The 20041-nt window shown below is 56.3% G+C and overlaps 1 protein-coding gene across 3 annotated transcripts in view; it reads left to right on the top strand.

Annotated features, from left to right (window-relative positions):
- Positions 1–20041, top strand: part of PTK2B (protein tyrosine kinase 2 beta) — a 108297-nt gene that overhangs the window by 65559 nt on the left and 22697 nt on the right. For all 3 annotated transcript variants that reach the window (XM_067531307.1, XM_067531309.1, XM_067531308.1), the window contains 8 exons: positions 9159–9337; positions 9622–9709; positions 10563–10642; positions 12658–12720; positions 13639–13693; positions 14345–14485; positions 18683–18757; positions 19175–19276. In XM_067531307.1, coding sequence (XP_067387408.1) covers positions 9159–9337; positions 9622–9709; positions 10563–10642; positions 12658–12720; positions 13639–13693; positions 14345–14485; positions 18683–18757; positions 19175–19276 — 783 coding nt within the window. The remainder of the gene's footprint in view (positions 1–9158; positions 9338–9621; positions 9710–10562; positions 10643–12657; positions 12721–13638; positions 13694–14344; positions 14486–18682; positions 18758–19174; positions 19277–20041) is intronic.

Genomic DNA, 20041 nt, shown 5'->3' with positions numbered 1-20041 from the left:
CGCTAAGCATCCAACGCTCACCACAGACAAACTTCTCCTGGTGGCTGGTCCGGGTTAGCTCATCCGGGGACTCCAGCTGCTGCACGCTGGGGTTGGCCGGGTGTTGTGGTTGGGCAGCTCTGCTCTCGGGCTGTGTCCTGGAGTTAGCTTTCAAAGAACTGCCTTCTGGACTCCAGTTTATATAGTGAAACGTGGGTCTTGCTTAACCAATCAGACTGCAAAATAATTCTTTGACCAGTCACACCCCACCACCTTAATTGCTTGAAGTAGTTCCCATCTCCTTATGAAGCAATTAAAGAACCAGACAGAAATCATTCAAACAATAGAGAAGTGGGGACCATAAAGACAAAACAATAAGAGCTTACAGCTGCTGTCTCTCCTAATGTGGCTGCTACTGCTTAGCCAAAAAACAAGGCCTCGGACCTTACAAGAGGAGAGACGTCAACAGGGAAGGAAGCTGCCCTCTGCCCTCCCCCAGCCCAGGGAGGGGAAGACAAGCTGGTCTAAGGCTACCGCTGGTCTAAGGCTAAGACCCCAGGAAGGAGGGCGGTGGGACGAAGGGCTGGGCCTGTGGGGCGTGAGAGGCTGCCGTTGGCAGGGCACTGAATAAAGAAGATCCCGCGAAAAGGGGAATCTTCTTGTAAGGATTCGGGTCCTAATGCCAATTATTGCAGAGCATCTGGAAGGGAAACCGAGGCAGGGCTGCTGTAGCGCCATCCCTGGCCATGAGGGGGTGCACTGGAGGCAGCAGCCAGGCCACACAAGATCTGGAGAGAGCTGAGTCCTGGCCTGTTTAGCTGGGTGTGGATGAGGGCTGGGCCACTGAGTTGGTCTTAGAACCAGAGCGGTTGCCCGGGAAGTTCAGGAAGCACTGGGGAAACCTCCCCAGCTTAGCAGAGGGGCTGCAACGTGCTGTACCAGCCCCTGTCTCCGGGGGGCACCATCAGGGTCAGCCCCTGGGCAGGACATCCTCACAATCTTTTTCCAGGTGTGGTTACACCTTAGGTGTCCTGACCTGCTGCCTATCCCTCTACCCACCAGCTGTGCCTCCTCCCAGCTCTTGAGATGGGACCCAGGGGGCCTGATTCCCAGGTCACTTCACTGGCCGGCCGCCTGTGCCCCGAGCTGTCAGCTCTACCATCCTACCCGGAGCTAGGACACAGGAGTCTTTTAAAAAGGGGTGTCGGGGCAGTGAAAAATGTCACCAGCTTCACCATCCCGCAGGCTGACCTGGGAGATTGGCAGAGACACACGTAGCAAGCCACAGAGCCGCAGGACGTGTTGGATCAAGGAAACAGAATGTTGTTGGAAGGGGCCGGCACGTAACCCAGGACGTACTTGGGAACAGAAAGGCAGCCACTGCGGTGCTCTCCCGGGAAAACTGAGGGTCTGCCGCCAAGAGTCCTGTGGCGCCTTCAGTGAAAACAGCAGTGAGGGGGAGGAGAGAAACAGAAGAAAATCTCCGCAAGTGCCCCTGCTGCTGGGGGACGGGGAGTGCTAGAATCTCAGTGGTCACACGGCTGCTCAGAGCTGATGTGGGAGCTGATTCTTTGCTCACCCCCAGGAGATTCAGCAGTGGCTCCACCGAAGCCAAGCTGGTGTGGGAGGGGACCTAGGCCTCTGGACTTTAATTCTTCACCAGGATCCCCCAGGTAGCTTGGGGAGGGGGCAGTTGTTGGTGAACCGTTCACTGCACCGCGGACTGGGTGTTTCCGAGGCCATGCTTGAGCGTCCACACTGCACTGTAAACCTGGGTTTACACCTGCTGGACCCCGGTCTCCCAGCCCTGTGCATGTGTCCGCACCGTGCGATGCCGACCTTCTGGCTCGGCTCTGCCGCTCGAGTTGCGTCCGCGCTGCGAAATGCCGGGGCTTGGATCCGAGCCGCGGCAGGACTCAGGCACTGAACCACCCCCGCCAGCAGAGTCCGAGGAGCCACGTCCTGAGTGCTCGCTGCTTTGTGTGTGGACGCAAAGGGGGCTGGGGCTCAAATCTGAGTCAGAGGCCAGGCCCCAGACGGTGAACGGGTACCCGGCAGAGTGGGCCATTCAAGGCTGAGACGCCACTGAAGGCCCCTTTGAGTGGTGCCTACGCCCTAGCGCTGACCCTCTTTGCACAGGGGTGAATTTCACCCCAGGACTACGCCCCTTTTGCCATTTGTGTTGCGTGATTGGCCGTCCCAGTCACCTGGTATCGCTGATGCTCCCTGATTGGACAATGGACGCTTTATAACCGGGAGAGCCTGGCCTAGAGCAGAACAGCAGGCTTCTGGTGGAGGTTTGGCGGCGAGTTGTCCTGTGTGCTGAATTTTCTGAGTCTCTGGGCACTTCAGGCATTTCCCCAGGGCCCTGGCCCCGGCGCAGTTATCAGAGTACGAATAAATGCTGAAATCCTGTGACCGCACGAATCCCAACATAGTGAATGATCTGCAAAAGTTTTCACGCATCTGGGGAGGGGGCAGAGTGGGGTTGGTTGTTGTTTTATCACCTCTGCTAATAATAAAAGTCTTAGGGTGGAGTGATGGCCTCAAAGCCGCTTCTGTCCGGACACAGGATTTCCTTTTTGCTGTCACGCCACCGTTCTGAAATTACGGACCTTTTCTTGGCACCTTTGTGGTTTCTTCTTCGTGTGGGGCAAGGTGACACCAGCCGAGGGTCGGCTCCTGCTGGGCGCTGAGCTCCCTTTGCTCCCCGTTGGTGGCAGGAGCGGCTCAGCACGTCTCAGGATCAGGCCGTCTTGGGCGGGGCATCTTCCTTGCAGGCGGTGCACAGAGCGGCTTTGAGGATGTTGCAGGGCTAGGCACTCCATAAAGGGGAAGCGGGCCTTACTTCTCTTTTTCCAGCCCGCACTGCAAACACCTTTGGCTGTCTTCATTGCTGATAACTTTGCATCTGGGTTGGAACCCTCTCCCCATGTGTTGTGTTTGTCCGAGTTAGATGGTAAGCTGTGTTGGGCCGGGTCTCCTGTGTAGCGTTCTGCACCTTTCTGGCACTGAATACATACATCCACAGTAGAGGGAGCATTAGAGGATTGGCCCAGGAGCTCCTTCGACCCCTTATTAATTGTGTTTCCTTGTGCCAGAGCAGAACCCAAGAGACCTGAGCCAAGGGGAGAAGAGAGGGTTTTGTCCCGAGCTTTGGAAAGATAGGGAGAGGCCAGGAGATACAGAGGGGCTGTGTCTGCTGGCTGGAGCTGGGAGGGGAAGGCTCTCACACAGAGAGAGAGGCTGAAGGGAAGGGATGGAGGAAGGTTGCCCTGGTGTTGGAGGCACTGGTCTGGGAGTGGAGAGCTGTGAGTTCTGCTCTGCGCTCTACAATATCCTATGAGTCCAGGAGTGCCCCACCGGTCACACGGGGGCTAGTGGCATGTGGCCGGGGAGGCCGGGAAACAAGGGTGGTGCTAGATGAAGAGGGCGGGGATGTTATAAAAAGAGCAAGAGTGCCTGGAAACAGTAGTTTAAAGAGGGGGAGAATGTGGTCCCCCTGGGTAATGGGGAGAAGGCAGGCAGATTGCATGAGATTAATTGCTGGGGTGGGATCCTGCCCCCCTGTTGCACTCCCTGGGGTTTCACTCATGTCCTTTGACTCACCTCTGTCGTCCCTCGCCTTGATTGCGACTCTCCTTTAAGGAGGACAGACTGACGGTGAAGTTGCTTTGACTCATGTTCCCACCTGTCGGCCAGTTTTCCCGGGGGGCCGGGTGTGTGCCGGGAAGCCGGGGACCCCGCCTTGCGGGCGCGGCAGCGGGGCTGCGGGGGGGATGCCCTTTGATGCGCTTCCACCATCATTTGACTTTTTCCGCCCACGCAGACCCCCTCTCTGCTCAGGAAATCAAACCATGGGAAGCCTCCGGAGGCTTGCACAACACTTCCTATCTCCCCACGGTCTAAGAACCGGTTAAACCTGACGGCCTTAAATAAGCAGATAAGGCAGAACAGGTTTCATGCCGGCGTGAAGGCAGGGACACTGAGGAGGTGCGCCAGAGGCCTTGCGAAACCTCCCAGGATGCACTGCTTCCGAGAGGGGAAGCAGGGTCTGTGGAATTCGAGCCCCAGGGCATGGCAGCTGCATTCCCAGTTGGATGCAATTGCATCTCCAGTTCAGGGCAGCTGGCCCCCCTCGCAAACGCTCCCCTCCTGCAACACGGCAGGCTCTGGGGGGGGGCTGCCGGGCTGCTTCGACCTCAGGCTGCTGCTGTGGCCAGGTCTCACTCCAGAAGACAGCTGGAAACCTCCCAGAACCCTGCCTCACCACGCACATTCCGGCCCAGGGCTGACCTCGAGGGAGCGATCTGACGCCAGTCGCGATGCTGACCCTCGTCTGGTGGGATCTGCATTACAGCCACCTGCTCATCTCACGCAGACCACGGGGCTTCTGAACCTCACGGGCCCTGCAGAGCCATGACCGGCCCGGAGAGGCTCTGTAGCCCGTTGACAACCCCCTGATCTGTCCACCCTACCCGAGAGCTGCAGCTTTCAAGCAGGAGGCAGCAGACTAGCTTTGCAATGGAGTCAAGAAGAGGAATGACAAACAAATGGTGTGGCCGTAGGAGATCCGGGTTCTCATCCCCGCTTTGCCCTGGAGCTGACCTTGGACAAATCACTTTAACCTCCCTGTGCCTCAGAGTCAATAACCCTGATCTCTTTGTAGAGCACTTTGAGATCTCTTAGGTAGGTATGATTATCGGAGAACTGGAAGCGATCTCAACAGGTCTTGCACTGAGACAGGACTGAGTATTATCTAGACCAGCCCTGACGGGTGTTTGTCTAACCTGTTTTTAAAAACCTCCAATGACGGAGAATCCACAACCACCGTAGACAATTTATTCCAGTGCTTAGCTACTCTGAGAGTTAAGGAGTTTTTCCTAATGTTCAATTTAAATCTCCCTTGCTGCAATTTAAGCCCATTGTTTCTTGCCCTATCCTCGGCGGATAAGAATAATTTATCACCTTCCTCTTTGTAACAGCCATTTATGTACTCGAAGACTTCAGTCTTCTCTTCTGCAGACTAAACAAACCCAGCTCTGTCAGTCTTGCCTCCTAGGTCATGTTGTCTAGACCTTTCTTCATTTGTGTTGCTCTCCTCTGGACTTTCTCCAGTTTGTCCACATCTTTCCTGAAATGTGGCGCCCAGAACTGGACACAATACTCCAGCTGAGGCCTAATCAGTGCAGAGTAGAGCAGAAGAATCACCTCTTGTGTCTTAGCTTCCAACACTCCTGCTTATACACCCCAGAATGATGTGTGCTTTTTCTGCAGCAGCGTGACATTGTTGATTCTTATTTAGTTTGTGATCCACCGTGACCCCCAGATCCTTTTCTGCAGTTCTCCTTCCTAGGCAGCACTCCCCATTTTGTATGTCTGCAACTGGTTATTCTTTCCTAAGGGTGGTACTTCGCATTTGTCCTTAATGAATTTCATCCTGTTTGATTCAGACCAGTTCTCCAGTTTGTCCAGATCATTTTGAATTCTAATCCTATCCTCCAAAGCACTTTCAACCCCTCCCAGCTTGGTATCGTCCACAAATGTTTTGAGTGTATTCTCTATGCCATTACCTAAATTACTGATGAAGATATGAAGAGTCGGACCCACGACAGATCCCTGGGGGATCCCACTTGATATGCTCGTCCCGCTTGATTGTGAACCATTGACAGCTACTTTCTGAGTATGGTTTTCCAGCTAGCTGTGCACCTTACAGTAGGTGTGGCTAGGCTGTGTTTCCCCAGTTTGTTTATGAGATCACGTAAGGCTGTATCAAAAGCCTTACTAATTATGTATGATCCAGTTGAGATCTTTCCCCATCTAGTGCAACACCACTGCATGCTGCTACTACTTTCCTCGGCTTGGTTCATCCATGGAAATTCAGGTTGAACACCAAAGGGGGGACCGGTGAGTTTCCCATAGCAGATGTCCCAGGCCACTTGTGTCTTTTGAAGAATATTCACCCAGTGGTTCCCCTCCAAAATCTTTCCCCTGCACTGAGCATCTGCAAGACAGGGGAGATCTGCAACCTCTGCATTTCTCATGATAGGCAAGGCCTGCTTTGGGAGGGACTGGCTATCTGACAGGTTGGCAAAGGCCCTCGGAGTCTCTTGTCTCTGGGTTAAGGGTTCAAGTGGAGAGTGGTTGCAGAGGGCCTGAGAGATTCCACGGTCTGATGGCCCGTCGTTGGATTGTCACTGGGGTAGGCAGGCCGGGTTTGTGGCACTGTGCTGAGACTCAGGAGATCTCGGTTTGATTCCTGGAGGTACCAGAGACTTACTGGTTCTTCTGGTCTGCCATAAGACCTGGCCCTCGCCTCTGTCAGAAGGCAGGATGCTGGGCTCGATGGACCATAGGTCTGAGCCCGTAGGGCCATACTTATGTGCTGCAAGCACATCACGTCATTTCTTACGGCCTCAGTTCCTCATGTGTACAAGTGGGACAATACTTCCTTTCTCCTGCCTTCTTTGGATTGAAAGCTGTATGGTCTCTTTATATGCTGGTCTCTAGGTGTGCCTGTTCGTTCTTGAGCTGCGTACCGTGCTTTAAAGAGGCAACTAATAAACATTCATCGCAGAAGATTTGTTTCAGTGTCACAGGCCGTCCTGGGGATTAACTAGTGCCCCTACCCGTCGTCTTTTCTCACCCCACGGTGAGTTCCAGGAGCCACAGCTTCCTCTTCATGACTCAGCCCTCTGGCCAGGTCCCTGCGTGGTTCCCCCTGCCGGGGTGCGTGTGCGTACCACAAAGTCATCGCACGCAGTCCACGTTCGTTTGCCTGGTCTATGGTACGTCCCCAACCCTGGCAGGGGAGCCTGGGTCTGCTTTTTCTACTCTGGATTCCAGCACGGGGACCCTTGAATTAGCAGCCAAGGCCTGCCCAGATCCATCTCTTGCTGCTTTTCCCCTGAGCGTCTCCTACCGTCCTGGATTCCCCCCTCTCTGGGTTTGCCAGCCTCCAAACTCCCTCCTCCCAGAGAATAACTGCGGACTAACCTCTATTCCCAAAACAGCTCTCTCCTCCCAGGGAGTGAATGCAGCCTACTTCCCTGCAGCCCCCTTTCTGCGCCGCACTCCTGGGCTTTATACAGGCCCCTCTTGTTCCCATTTCCAAAGAGTGTCTCCTTCGGAACTTAAATCTCTCTCCTGCTCGCTGCTTAATTGGCTGGCTGGGCCCAGCTCTCTCAGGGCCAGTATGGGGAACACGCCCCGTCGCCCCTGGCTCCGGGTAGTTGTGTGTTTTCCTTTCCCGAGCTCTAAACTCGCCCACAGAACTGGAAGGCGCTGCGGGGAAGAAAAAAGGTTGCTGAGGTGAAATGAAGGTTGAAGGGACCCTCGGTGGCTCACACCTAACAAGGCCTTTGTAGTTTTGGAAATAAATGGACCCTACAAAGACAGGAAACTGCGAATGAGGGTTAACGTTCCCAACACTTACCAACAAGCTGGGATAACAACATCAAGCGGTCTCACGCCGCAAATTCACCTCAGGCGTCCCTCCATTGACACGAGTCCTGTTACAGCAGGGATGAATGTGGCCCATGACCTGCCTTCCAGCTCCAAACGGATTTCCAAACTCCATACAGCAGCTGGGGATCGCTTCACCCAGCACGGCCATGCAGCCACCTCTGGGGCAGAACGTGGCAGCTAACAGGACACAGGGATGAAACAGTGGAAGGTGAAGAATGTTAGGGTACCAAAGCAGGTTGGTTCGTGGGGATTAGTTCGGCAGGAAGTAATTACCCAAACTGCAATTTGGCCATGACACTTGGGTTAATACTCCCCTTGCAGAAGGGTGTCAGGGAATCTTTAAAGACCAGGAGTGGTCAAGGGTTATATTGTATATCTCAGCTGAATCCCTAACTCCTATGGCAGAGGCCGGTAACCCAGTGTGGCCAGGAAGCTGCTCAAATTAGTGACAGCAGAGGCATTTCTTGTCCTAGTTCTTCCAGCTGCGAGCGTTCCCGTTTGTATCAAACCTCAAGCTGGGCGGCTAGAAGGAGGAGTCCAGAGCTGCTGGCAGTGCAGAGCCGGTAACATCTTCAATATAGCGCTGGTGGCTCAGCTTTCCAGGGGAACTCACAGCAGCCAGGCTGCCGATGTGATGAAAGGGGCCGGCCGGGCAGGGGGCCTTCACCGAGATATTCACCCTGAAGTTAACACAGTGCTCTGGGTTGACAGCAGCTGGCGATCTGGCCCCAAAGAATTTTTAAGCTAAGCAAGGAAAAGAAAACGTTGAAAACGACCCTTCTTTAGCGGCAAAATGATTTCGGCTGGTTTCCCAGGGTTTGAGTGATAAAATAGAAACAAAAGATGTCTTCAGTATAACCCTGAAGAGCACAGTTTATAGCCCGACCTAAACAAGCCAGCATGACATGCCGCCAGCTGTGCAAACCATGCAGCGACTTACAGACCTTACCTTAGTGCCCTCTTCTTTCTTTCTTTCTTTCTTTCTTTCTTTCTTTCTTTCTTTCTTTCTTTCTTTCTAACAAATTGTTGCATCTGAAGAAAATTGTTTCACTACAAAGCAAAGAGATTGCAAACATTCCTGTTCTTCTGATTTCAGTTTGAAGGCGGGATGGGGGTGAGGAAGGAAAATCAGACTTTTAACAGCAAAAAGAGCTGCATTTGAAATAAATTAACTCCTTCACCTTCCCTCTCTGGGACAGATTCTCGGGTGCTGGGCTAAATCCTCAGGGGCTAGACCCACTGAGACCAGCTAAGCGTCAGGCCTGTTGTATTTAGTTAAAAGTGCAGCCTGTGACCACACCACTGCTTAGTGACACCCCTGAAATGACGACCCGGCTGTGTGCCCTGGAGCCGGTGTGTCCGGCAGCTGTGGGGTCCTAGCCAGGAGCTGCTCCGCAGGCTGTGTCACGGCACCCTCTGGCGGGAATAGTTGAAATGACATCGGTGTTTTTTCTCGGTGTTTGCGGTACTTTGGCAGCGCGCTGAGTGGGTTCCCGGGCCCAGCACGACTGCAGGCAGCTCCTGCTCCAAAGAGAGTGAGGATCTAATACGGGAGATGCTGTAGGAAGCCCGGCGCCCCACAGGGTTAAAAGGAGGTTCGTGCCAAGCGTGGGCTGTTGGAGCCTGGCGCCAGGGCAGGGGCGAAGGGGTGATACCCCGGGGAAAGGGGCTGCTGTGTTCTCACTCTCACGCCATCCCCCCCCCCATTGCAGGAGATCATCAACTCCATCCTGCTGAGTGGCAGGCTCGGGCCCAACATCCAGTTGGCCCAGTGCTACGCCCTGCGCCTCAAGCACATGAAATCCGACGAGATCCACTGGTTGCACCCGGACCTGACGGTGGGCGAGGTGCAGGACAAGTACGAGTGCCTGCACCTGGAGGCCGAGTGGAGGTAGGAAGGGCCGAGCCGGCAGGACAGGCGGCCGTAAGGGAGATGGCCGCAGCGGGAGGACAGTCGGTGGATCCGTCCCGCCTGGATCCGGGGGGGGAGCTCTCGGCTTAGTCTCCACATTGCAGAGTGGGAGCGGTGGGCAGGGGCGAGGGGCGCTGGCAGAGCTGGACAGGGGAATAACCAGGGCTGCAACAGCAGTAGGGACTAGGTGCTTTACGGAAAGACAGACCCCTCTGAAGAGGTCCTCCCACCCCTCCAATAGTTGGTTTATTGGTTTCTTTAAGGTATGACCTCCAAATCCGCTACCTCCCTGAGGACTACATGGAGAGCTTCAAAGAGGACAGGACCACCTTACTGTACTTCTACCAGCAGGTCAGAGTATTTGCAGTATGTTCTCCGGGGCTAGTCCACCGCTGGCATGAGTGAGCACGGCTCCCCTGGCCCCTGCGGCATTGCGCCCTCTTGCACCGGTGTTGAATTCGGCCTCCCATCCCCACCCGGGGTCAGCCATCTCCCCGGGATCTTCGTGGCACGCCGAGGCCTGGTTTAGAAACGTTACGAGCCCCCACCCATTGCAGAGAAATCCCTGGGACCTGCGGGCGCCAGGGCTTTCCGTCAGTCCCCCAGCCAGGTGTGTTTGACCAGCGACAGCGATGGTTAGTGCAGGGGACCGCGAGCCACGGACGCCTCTGAAGACGTGCACTTCCGGGGTCGCGCTCCCATCCCAGGGCAGAATGAGATCCAGGGTCCAGGCGTGGAAGCCTGAGAAATTCAGACTGGACCAAGGCACACAGTTGAACAGGGAGAGCAATTAACCGTTGGCACAGCTTGCCAGGGACGGGGAGGGTTCTCTGGCGCGTGCAGTCTTTAAGTCACGACTGGCTGTCTCTTTCTAAGAGCTCCACCGTAGCTCACCTAAAAGCTATGAACTGGGGGCAGGAATTGCTGGGCAAGGCTCTGACTTGGGTTTTGCAGGAGGTCAGACCAGCTGATCCTAACGGCCCCTTCTGGCCTTAGCAGCTGTGAATCTCCGGGTGCAATAGTTTCCCCTGAGACCTGACAGCTCCTGTTCCTGAATTAAGTCTTTTTGCCCTGCACGTATCCCCGTGGTCCACACTCGCGTCTCCAGCCCCTCACTGCAGGAGAAGGGAGATGCAAGGAGGGGTGATGGTGGGGAATGCCAGACACCTAACGGGCCTCCTGGTCTCTCTTTCTGGCCATGCAGCTCCGGAGCGATTACATGCAGCACTACGCCAGCAAGGTGAGCGAGGGCATGGCCCTGCAGCTGGGCTGCCTGGAACTCAGGTACGTACCGTTCAGAGCAGGCGCTGAGCCGCTGGGGAATGATCACCAGGAGGCCGGGAGGGGGGAAGGACTCTTCTTAAACATGCGCCCCAGCTACAAGGTTTCCAGCGTGGCTGGTTGCAGAGAGGTTTGGGAGGGAGCACTGTCTAGTGGTTAAAACAGCAGGGGGCGAGGCACCAGGGATTGCTGGGTGTGAATCCTGGCCCTGCTGCTTCCAGCCATTGCCCCGCTCCGTGCCTCAGTTTCCCCCTCTGCAAAATGGGATCATGCTCCCTGCCTTTGGAGAAGGGCTTGGAGCTCCTGGGACAATAGAGGCCATTTAGTGCAGAGCATTTTCCTACTGTGGTTCCCTTTGCCCCCAGTGACACGGTCACCAGGAGCAAAAAGGATGGGGGGTGAGAGGGGAGGTGCCTGGAGCAATCCACCAGCCAAGGGAACGAGGAGATGTTCCAGGGTTTGTTAGGGACGGGAGGGCAGCTCCTTCTGACCGAGTCCCACCCCCCAGGGGCCTGGTGGGCTGGGAAGATCAAGCCAGACTCCAGTGCTGTTGCATGGCGCTAAGGGGAGTGTCGGGAGGAGGGCGAAGAGAGAAAGCTGGCGATGAAGGAACTGGCGCAGCTGACGTGTGGGCTACAGGGCCCCCCGGCTCTCCAGGTGCTGTCTGCTGGAATGATGGCGTGGGAGCTGCGCGCATTCCAGCCCGACGGACTCGAGCAGCAAGCCGCTAGATGGATGCTAAAAAGAACTGGAGAGATTCAACCCGGGGAGGCTCCGCTGCTCTTCGTGCCCGTGGTCTGCGTAGTGGGCAGGGCGCAATGCCGAGGCGGGCAGCAGTGGCACGTATGCATTTCGCCTGCGGTGCCCCATCAGCCCCCATGAGACTCAGGCCCGGAGGGACGTGGCCGTTGCGAGCCAGAAAGGCGACTGTCTGAAGGCAGCCGTTCCTTGCTAGGGTCAGGAAGCCGTCCTGCTGCAAGTCAGTGGGGACTTTGCTGATTTACGCCAGCTGAGGGTTTGGCCCGTGGTTTCTTTGCTCGCGTCAGCGACAGAGGAGCCCACGCTGCTGGGTTGGAGCGAGCTGGATCCTGTGCTCCTCGTGCGCGGTCAGCGCGCCAGCCTGCTAGTCTGCAGGGCAAAGCCTCTTGAAATCCATGCGAGTTTTGCAGTGAGTTGGGATCAGGCGTTAATGCTAATAGGAGGCAGAACGACTCCGCTGGACTGGAACTGCCAAAGCTGGCAAAAATCTCAAGCTGAGCATGTTTGATCTGAAAGTCGTTGATGGGGGTGGAAATCCCCAGCGCCACCTGCTTTTCTGACAGTCGCTTTTTATAGTCCAGCTGGGCTCACGCTGCCAAATCTCAATCCAGAACCAGACACCCCACAAGCTTGCGGTTGTTTGGGTCCTGCCCGTTACGTGGCGCGTAACTGAGCCCATGGCATTGTGCTCAGTGACACAAGGGCAGCTCTCCGTGATTTCAGTGGGAACGCCACAGGTGTCCTTCCCAGCAGAATTTAGTCCAGGGGCTACTTGCAAATGTAGATCCAGACCCCGGTTTGGAGTATAAATAGCTCCAAAGTTGTGCAACACCCCGGCCAAGTAGCAGAGACAGAACCCTCAACTTTCTGCTCCAAACTACAGGCCTCTGCCATTTGAGCTAAAGAGTAACTGATTAGCTAGGCGCAGTAGTAGGCTGGTATCCGCTCTGAGAATGCGCCACTAACAGGGGACGTGACACACTTAGCCAACTTATTACCTTTGCATCTGGGGTTGTTATCGGGCCCGTCTGTCTGATGGTCCCTTTCCTGACTGTGGTTGAAGTGTGAAGCGAATGGGGCATCTGCCACCCTCCGGTCACTTTGTGCCTCTCATTTTGCATTGCGAATGGGCCTCCGGCAGCTGCTGGCTAATCTGCTCCCTTAGCACTGGGAGCACATGTGCATGTTCCCCCCACACGCGTCGGCTGCACCCGCGTGAGGTTGGCATGTTGACGCCTGACGTCTCACCCTTCTTGCAGGAGGTTCTATAAGGACATGCCTCACAATGCCCTGGATAAGAAATCCAACTTCGAGTTCCTGGAGTAAGTGGCAGATTCTGGCACCTCTTGTTCTGTTTCTTCTCGGCTTCCTTCTTCCCCCATCCCCCCAAGTCCCCGCAAATGACAGGGTGTCCAATCCCATGTGACCTCTCAATCCAGGCAAGAAAAATGTCCTCCTATACCTTGTGTCCCAGGGAATTAGGCAGCTCCCTAGATCCCGGCACAGAGATCTGCCACTTACGCACCTAACCACCCGTGTCCACACACAGCCTAGCACCCATCTGTTTTCCCAGAGCCCCCCCAGCCCACCCCTGCAGAAAGAATTCCACCGGGCTCCATGCAAAGCCAGGAATGGGTTCACTAAGGTTCGGGCTCTTCTTTGGTTAGTCCAAACTCCTGGCCAGGGTCACAGAGTGGGATGCCCTTGAGACCTTGCAGAAACGTGTGTGTGTTCTTCAAAATGTCATGGCCCGGATGCAGGGAATAAAACCCAGAGGTTGGGGGGAATCTGGGATCCTAATAAATGCAGGAAGCGTGGAATGCCAGGAGATGAAACCCCCCAGGAATATAATTTCCCATGCCAGGTGCATGGCAATAAAAGTGGGGAGGTACCAATGTCACTGTCCTATTCCACAGGCATCACTGAGAGGGGTGGTCAGTCTCTGTAGCCCATTCAGTCCTCGGCCTCTCAGCTGAAGCTGCCAGCTGCTATGTAGACAGTCCTCAGCTGGGAACCGGACAGAGAGCAGAGGCCACCAGTTGCCCTGAACTCCAGTCGCCGCTGATCAGAGACCCATCCTAGCCAACGTCCTGGGGGACACAGGCGGCATATCACACATCCCACGCGCCCAGCGGGATAGCTTAGAGACGGCCTGAATGCCTCCGCACTGCTAGTGAAAGGAGTAGGTTTTGCAAAGCGTCCCCGGGGGAGCGTTAATCCGTGCGTGTCTCTCCTTTCAGAAAGGAAGTCGGGCTGGATCTGTTCTTCCCCAAGCAGATGCAGGAGAATTTGAAGGTGAGGGGGGCTGGCGGGGTTCTGTGGGGAGGAGGCGGGCGGGCGGGCAGCCCGGGGTGGCCAGGAGTCCTTCCGAGAACAGCTGGGTTGAAATGTTACAGTGAAATCCAGCCCCTGTGCAGAGGGACAGGAACTGAGGGTCTAAGCCAACCCGACCAGCATAAGAGGGACTTGAATGGTACCTAGGGCACGGGCTGGGAAATTCCCCCTTTGGCAAGGAACCATCCCATGCTTGTCCCCGGGGAAGGGGCAGGCCGGGAGCGGACCAGCCGGGTGCGGCTGGCTGATGCTCACCTAGACCTCGGGGTTCCTTGGCAGAGCTCTCCAGAGGCCGGCGCTGGATTGTCAGGTGCTCTGGGTCAACGGGTGGGGGTTGTAGGGCAGGGTTGAGGGGCGCTGGCAGAGCTGTGCATGTGGGGAGCCCAGGGCTGGAACAGCTGGGGCTGGGGGGGTCCAGGCTGAGAGCGGCTGGGACTGGAATGGAGGTGGGGTGGGGTCAGGACTCACGTGCGTTGGCGGAGATACCGTGCGTGGGGCGAGGGAAACCTTGGGCTAAGCGGACGCCTCCCCGGCTGTGGGGGCTGTGGGGTATCCCCAGCCGGCACGGCGCCTTGGGCGGCTGAGCTGACTCTCTGGCTGGTAACTCCGCAGCCCCGGCAGTTCCGGAAGATGATCCAGCAGACGTTCCAGCAGTACGCCCTGCTGCGGGAGGAGGAGTGCATCATCAAATTCCTCAACACCCTCGCCACCTTCGCCAACATCGACCAGGAGAGCTACCGCTGCGAGCTGATAGTGAGTCCCGGCGCGGGGAGGAGGGGGGCGGGGTGGATATGTACGGCTGGCACCTGTCTGTAGCCTGATAATCCCACCTCTGCTGGGGAATAGCGCCGGGCTCCATGGCCGGCATCAGGAGGAGGGAAGGGGACCCGTGCTAGGACACAGAGGGAGATCCGGTATTGCCAAAGCTGCCGGCCGGGCGTTTAGTGCCAGCATATGGCAGGATGTGCAGTGTGCCCAGCCCCACCGCTCTGAGTGCGAAACGTGCCCCGGTGATGCAGAGGTCTGGGCACCGGAGTCTGTTCCCAGGATGAATTTCCCCTTACCAAGGGCCTGATTCTCATGGAGTCGCTTCTCATTGACCCCAGCGTGAAAGCAGAGTCAGGCCCCCCGTCGGTGCAGACTTAGCAGAGGAGGCCTGGGGGGTGGGTCTCCTTAGACCCTCTTGCTCTCCTGTGGAGCAGCCGTTACGTGGCAGGCTTATTTCCAAGCTTGCTGTGAGTGAAGAGAAGCTGGTGGAGGAGGCATGGCAGGGCCCGAGGATCAGCGCCAGGGTACGGTAAGAGACGCAGACCGGAGTTGCAGAGTTCCAGCTGGGAACGACTAGTCCATGGCCGAGCCCTGGGAAGCACCCGCAGGGAATTGCCGAAGGAAGGGAATTCATAGTTCCCCCAGGGAAACCCCAGAACTCAGAACAGGACCCCGCAGGGGATTCCTGAACTCTTGAAAATTCCCTGTGGTTGTCCCCTCAACGTTGGAATATTTATACCCGCTGCCGGCTTCTGCCTTGATGGTAACTGTGCAGGGGGAAGACCCGGGCATCGTTGCAGACAGCTCAATATGAAACCTTCTGCTCCATGTGCAGCGCTCAGAAGAGCGGATGGAAATGTCCGGGTGCATACAGAATAGGGCAGAGAAGAGCGCTGGCCCTGGGGCTGAGTGGTTAGCTGGAGTTTCACAGCCCGGCAGGATTGTTTGCATCGGGGTGAGAAATCGGTGCCAGGAGACAAGGCCACTCTTGGTGCAGTTCTGTTTATTTACAAAGAATGGACGCAGCGGAAACATACAGGTGGCCGCTTCCTGGCTCAGAAATCCCCACGGCCAGCACTCCGGCAAGCTCTGTGCCCAAAAAGCTCAGCCCCTCTGCTTCTGAGGGTCACGCTCGCAGTAACTCCTGCTGACTCTTTTCTGCCTCCAGCACACACATGCTGCGAAACCAACATCCTAACCCGGCCTGTGTTCACAACTGGGGAAAGCCCTCACTCCACGCGGCGTAGCTCTGGCCTGCCATGGAGCCTCGTGCCTCAGGCAGTAGCTGCAAGGCCCCAGCTGTTTGTATCACATACCGGGCTGGATTGCTCTTCCGGAGCCCGAAGGAGCGTGGTTGGCAAACGCTGGCTTTGAGGAGGTCTCTGTTGGCAGCTACGAGCGCCTCACAGTATAACCGCGACACTGAAGATAGTAGAGGGGCCATTGTATAAATCAATGGCTCTTAGCTTCCTAGGAATACAAGGCCAGATCCTCAGTGTAGCTCCACTGACTACCTTGATCGACAACAGCTGGGGATTTGGCTCCCTGGGCTCAGTTCTGGGGGTAGGCAATGAAAAGGGAAGGCAGTTGATTGCAAATGGAGACCACAAAACACAATGAGCCTGTGGAACTCACCACCACTGGATATCAGGGGGGGCAAAGTATCAGCAGGATTCCAAAAAGGACTAGGCATTGATAGATTCATGGAGTATAAGGCCAGCAGGGGCCGTTGTGGTTATCTAGTCTGACCTCTCTTCCACACTCCCTCTGCCCCCAGGTGGCGAGCCTGCCCTTTCAAATTGCCAGGATCCCTGCCCGGAGCATGCTCAGTAACACAGCTTTGGTTTCAGCTGCTCCCAGCTTTCCACCTGCCGGTTCCCGCCCTTTGGAAAGGTGGACCCAGACTCCATCTCCCGGGCAGCGTCTGGGCCTGAGTTTGTAAGAGCAAATATCCTATTCCTTGCAGAATTCCTCAGGCAGCCGCGGAGGGGGGGGTAGCAAAAGCCCCTAACCACCGCCAACACCCTTCCGCTAGTCTCGGTGGCTTTTGTGCAGCTGTGGGGTGAGGATGACTGGTGGAGGGTGAGCTAATCTGAAACAGCAGCAGCTGACGTTCATGACAAGTGCTTCGGGAAACTCTGTGGTTTCAGCTCCCCGGGAGTTGTGCAAGCTGGCTTTCTGCACTTTTGTGGCACTCAGCTTTGCACCCTTTTCGTTTCCCTTGAACAAACCCCCGAGTCCCCAGGTTTTATAGCGTTTCCACCCAGACTTTGGACCCAGGCCCCTCCCCAACCGTGATCCAGGCTCCCCAGCCTGAGTTTCCCCCTGGGGACCAGGGGTCTTTGCACAGCTCCTCTGACAGCTGCTGCAGTACGCAGCGGTTTAACAGCAGTGAGGGAGCTCGTGGTTTGCTGGCGTGATGTGCCAGCATCCCCAGCCCTGCAAGCACTGCCATCGTTACAGACTGTCGTCATTACAGGGAATTATTATGGGGCCTGGGGAAGAACTTCACTGTGCCAGACGCTGCGTGGAACGTCGCCCCAGGAAAGCGGCAGGACACACGTGGCATGTACCCGGGGGAGCGTGCCACGGCCACATGCTATGCTGCCACCGGGGGGGCAGCGTTTTTGTACTTCCTGAGCGGGTGGCGTGAGTTAGTGCATCAGCCCTTTGTGTCGGGAGACCTAGGATCAGAGAAGATGAGGGTTGGCAGGGACCTCAGGAGTCCAACCTCGTCCAACCCTCTGCTCAAAGCAGGACCAACCTCAGCTAAATCATCCCAGCCAGGGCTGTGTCAAGCCGCAGCTTAAAAACCTCTAAGGATGGAGATTCCACCACCTTCCTAGGGAACCCATTCCAGTGCTTCACCACCCTCCTAGTGAAAACCTTTTTCCTAATGTCCAACCTAGACCTCCCCCACTGCAACTTGAGACCATTGCTCCTTGTTCTGTCATCTGCCACCACTGAGAACAGCCTAGCTCCATCCTCCCTGGAACCCCCTTTCAGGTAGTTAAAGGCTGCTATCAAATCCCCCCTCATTCTTCTCTTCTGCAGACTAAACAAGCCTAGTTTCCTCAGCCTCTCCTCATAAGTCTTGTGCTCCAGCCCCCTCATCATTTTTGTTGCCCTCCGCCGGACTCTCTCTAACTTCTCCACATCCTTTTTGTAGTGGGGGGCCCAAAACTGGACACAATATTCCAGATGCAGCCTCACCAATGCCGAATAGAGGGGAATAATCACTTCCCTCGATCTGCTGGCAATGCTCCTACTAATGCAGCCCAATATGCCGTTAGCCTTCTTGGCAACCAGGGCACACTGCTGACTCATATCCAGCTTCTTATCCGCTGTAACCCACAGGTCCTTTTCTGCAGAACTGCTGCCTAGCCCATCGGTCCCCAGTCTGTAGCTGTGCATGGGATTCTTCTGTCCTAAGTGCAGGAACTTGTCCTTGTTGAACCTCATCAGATTTCTTTTGGCCCAATCCTCTAATTCGTCTAGGTCCCTCTGTATCCTATCCCTACCTTCCAGGGTATCTACCACTCCCCCCAGCTTAGTGTCATCAGCAAACTTGCTGAGGGTGCAATCCACCCCATCCTCCAGAACCCTCCTGGGTTCGAATCCTGCCTGTGGCCCACCCGGTGGTTTCGGCTCGGGTTCCGTGGTCGGTGCACCTCGCCCAACGGTCGGAGGCCCGGGGTGGGAAAGGGGGGTAGGCGGGGCTGCCGGGGCCGGTGGGTACACCTTGGCAGTCAGCGCCTCACCCAGCGCGAGGCTGCAGGTTGGCTTCTCGCGTCTAGTCCTCGCACGGAGGCTGAGGGCCGCGCTTGCCGCTCAGCCGAGATGAGTTTGCCCCCAGGGCGCTGCGGGGTGAGTCTCAGCCCAGTTCCTCTCGGACAAGCGCCCCGCCCTTCCCTAGCTGGCGCTCTGCCTGGCAGCCTCAGCAGAGAAGCCGCGGACCGTCTGGGCCCTGGAGACTGAACGGCCCCCTCCCCGCTCGGACGGTGGTCCCTGCGGGCCAGGGCTCCGGCACGCTGCCGCCTGTGCCCCTCCTTCGGGGTCCGTTCTCCAGGGCCATCTGCCCGGCCCCCTTGACCAGCGCCGAGACGCTCGTGGGAAGGGGGACGGGGACGTTTCGGAGGCAGAGCATTTGACCGCGCTCGTGTCCTTCTCTCTCCCTTCCAGCAAGGGTGGAACATCACCGTGGACCTGGTGATCGGGCCCAAGGGCATCCGGCAGATGACAAGCAAGGAAGCAAAGGTATGGGCGAGCGGGGGGCAAGGGGTCAGTCTGGAAAGGGCTTAGCCGCCCCCTCGTCCCCGCTCCCCCCAGACGCTGGGCTGGGACCTGGAGCTGTCGATGGAGGGAGGTGGAGCTGCGTACAGAACGGGGGAGAAGCAAGGGGCATCCCGAAACGGACCGAGGGCTGGCCCCTGTCGCTCCGCAGGGCCAATCAGGAGACGTCCAGCAGGAGTTGACTGGGGGGTCTCCTGCTCTCCTGGGTCTCCCGGGGGCGATGGCTAAGTCCTGCGCGGCTCTGAGGGCGCCCTGCTGGGCGTAGCTCTGGTGGGCGCTGGGCGCGTGCGTGGGGGGGAGTGGGGGCTGGCGTCTTTGCTCAGCTGCATCCCCAGCCCTGCCGGCCTTGTGTGATCACACGGGGGACATGGTGCATTGCAGCCCACCTGCCTGGCGGAGTTCAAGCAGATCAAAGCCATCAAGTGTTCCAGCGTGGAGGAAGGCAGAGCCATTCTGCAGCTGGGGCTGACCGGGAACCCCCAGGTAAAGGGGGGGGAAATGGGCCACGCTGTCATTGAGCCACACAGATTCCATTGCAATCATCCGGTCTGACCTCCTGTACAGCGCCTCTCTTAGTTAATGCCTGTTTGAATGAGAGCCGAGCTCTTACAGAAAACATCCCGTCTTGATTGAAAAATTGCCCGTGATGGGGAATCCACCACGAGCCTTGGGGAATCCTTCCAACAGTTAATGACCCTCACATTAAAAACGTGACACCTTCTTTCCCGTCTGAACTTGTCTAGCTTCAACTCCCGGCCATTTGACATTGTTAGAACTTTGTCTGCTAGATTGAAGAGCCCGTTATTATCAAGTATTTGTTCCCCCTGGTGCCAAGGCTGGGAAAGAAAAATGAGGGGAGAAAAAGAGGAAACTTGAGAACTGTTCCGAGGTGTTTTGGGAGATGACTGTTGTAAAAATAGCTGCAAAAGAAAGTGTCACATGTTTTTAGTGGTAACAGAAAGAAGGTCACAGGCTCACTGATCCTGATCAAATCTGCAGATGACACAAAGCGGGGGGCGTTGCAAACATGGAGAATAGAACTAAAATTCAAAGGGATTTTGAGAAATTGGAGAACTGGGCTCTAGACAACAAAATGAAATTCAGCAAAGACAAATGTAAGTTGCTGCACTTAGCGAAGAAAAACCAAATGCACAGATACAGACTGGGGGAAAACTGGCTTGGCAGTAGCACAGCTGAGAAGGATCTGGAGTTGTGGTGGATCACAACCGCAACATGAGTCAGCAACGC

This window comes from Emydura macquarii, unplaced genomic scaffold, assembly GCF_026122565.2.
Source record: "Emydura macquarii macquarii isolate MOO-44397 ecotype Brisbane River unplaced genomic scaffold, CSIRO-AGI_Emac_v2 contig_3134, whole genome shotgun sequence".
Classification (NCBI taxonomy): domain Eukaryota; kingdom Metazoa; phylum Chordata; order Testudines; family Chelidae; genus Emydura; species Emydura macquarii.
The sequence above is the reverse complement of the archived record's forward strand: the minus strand, read 5'-3'. Positions and strand labels throughout refer to the sequence as shown.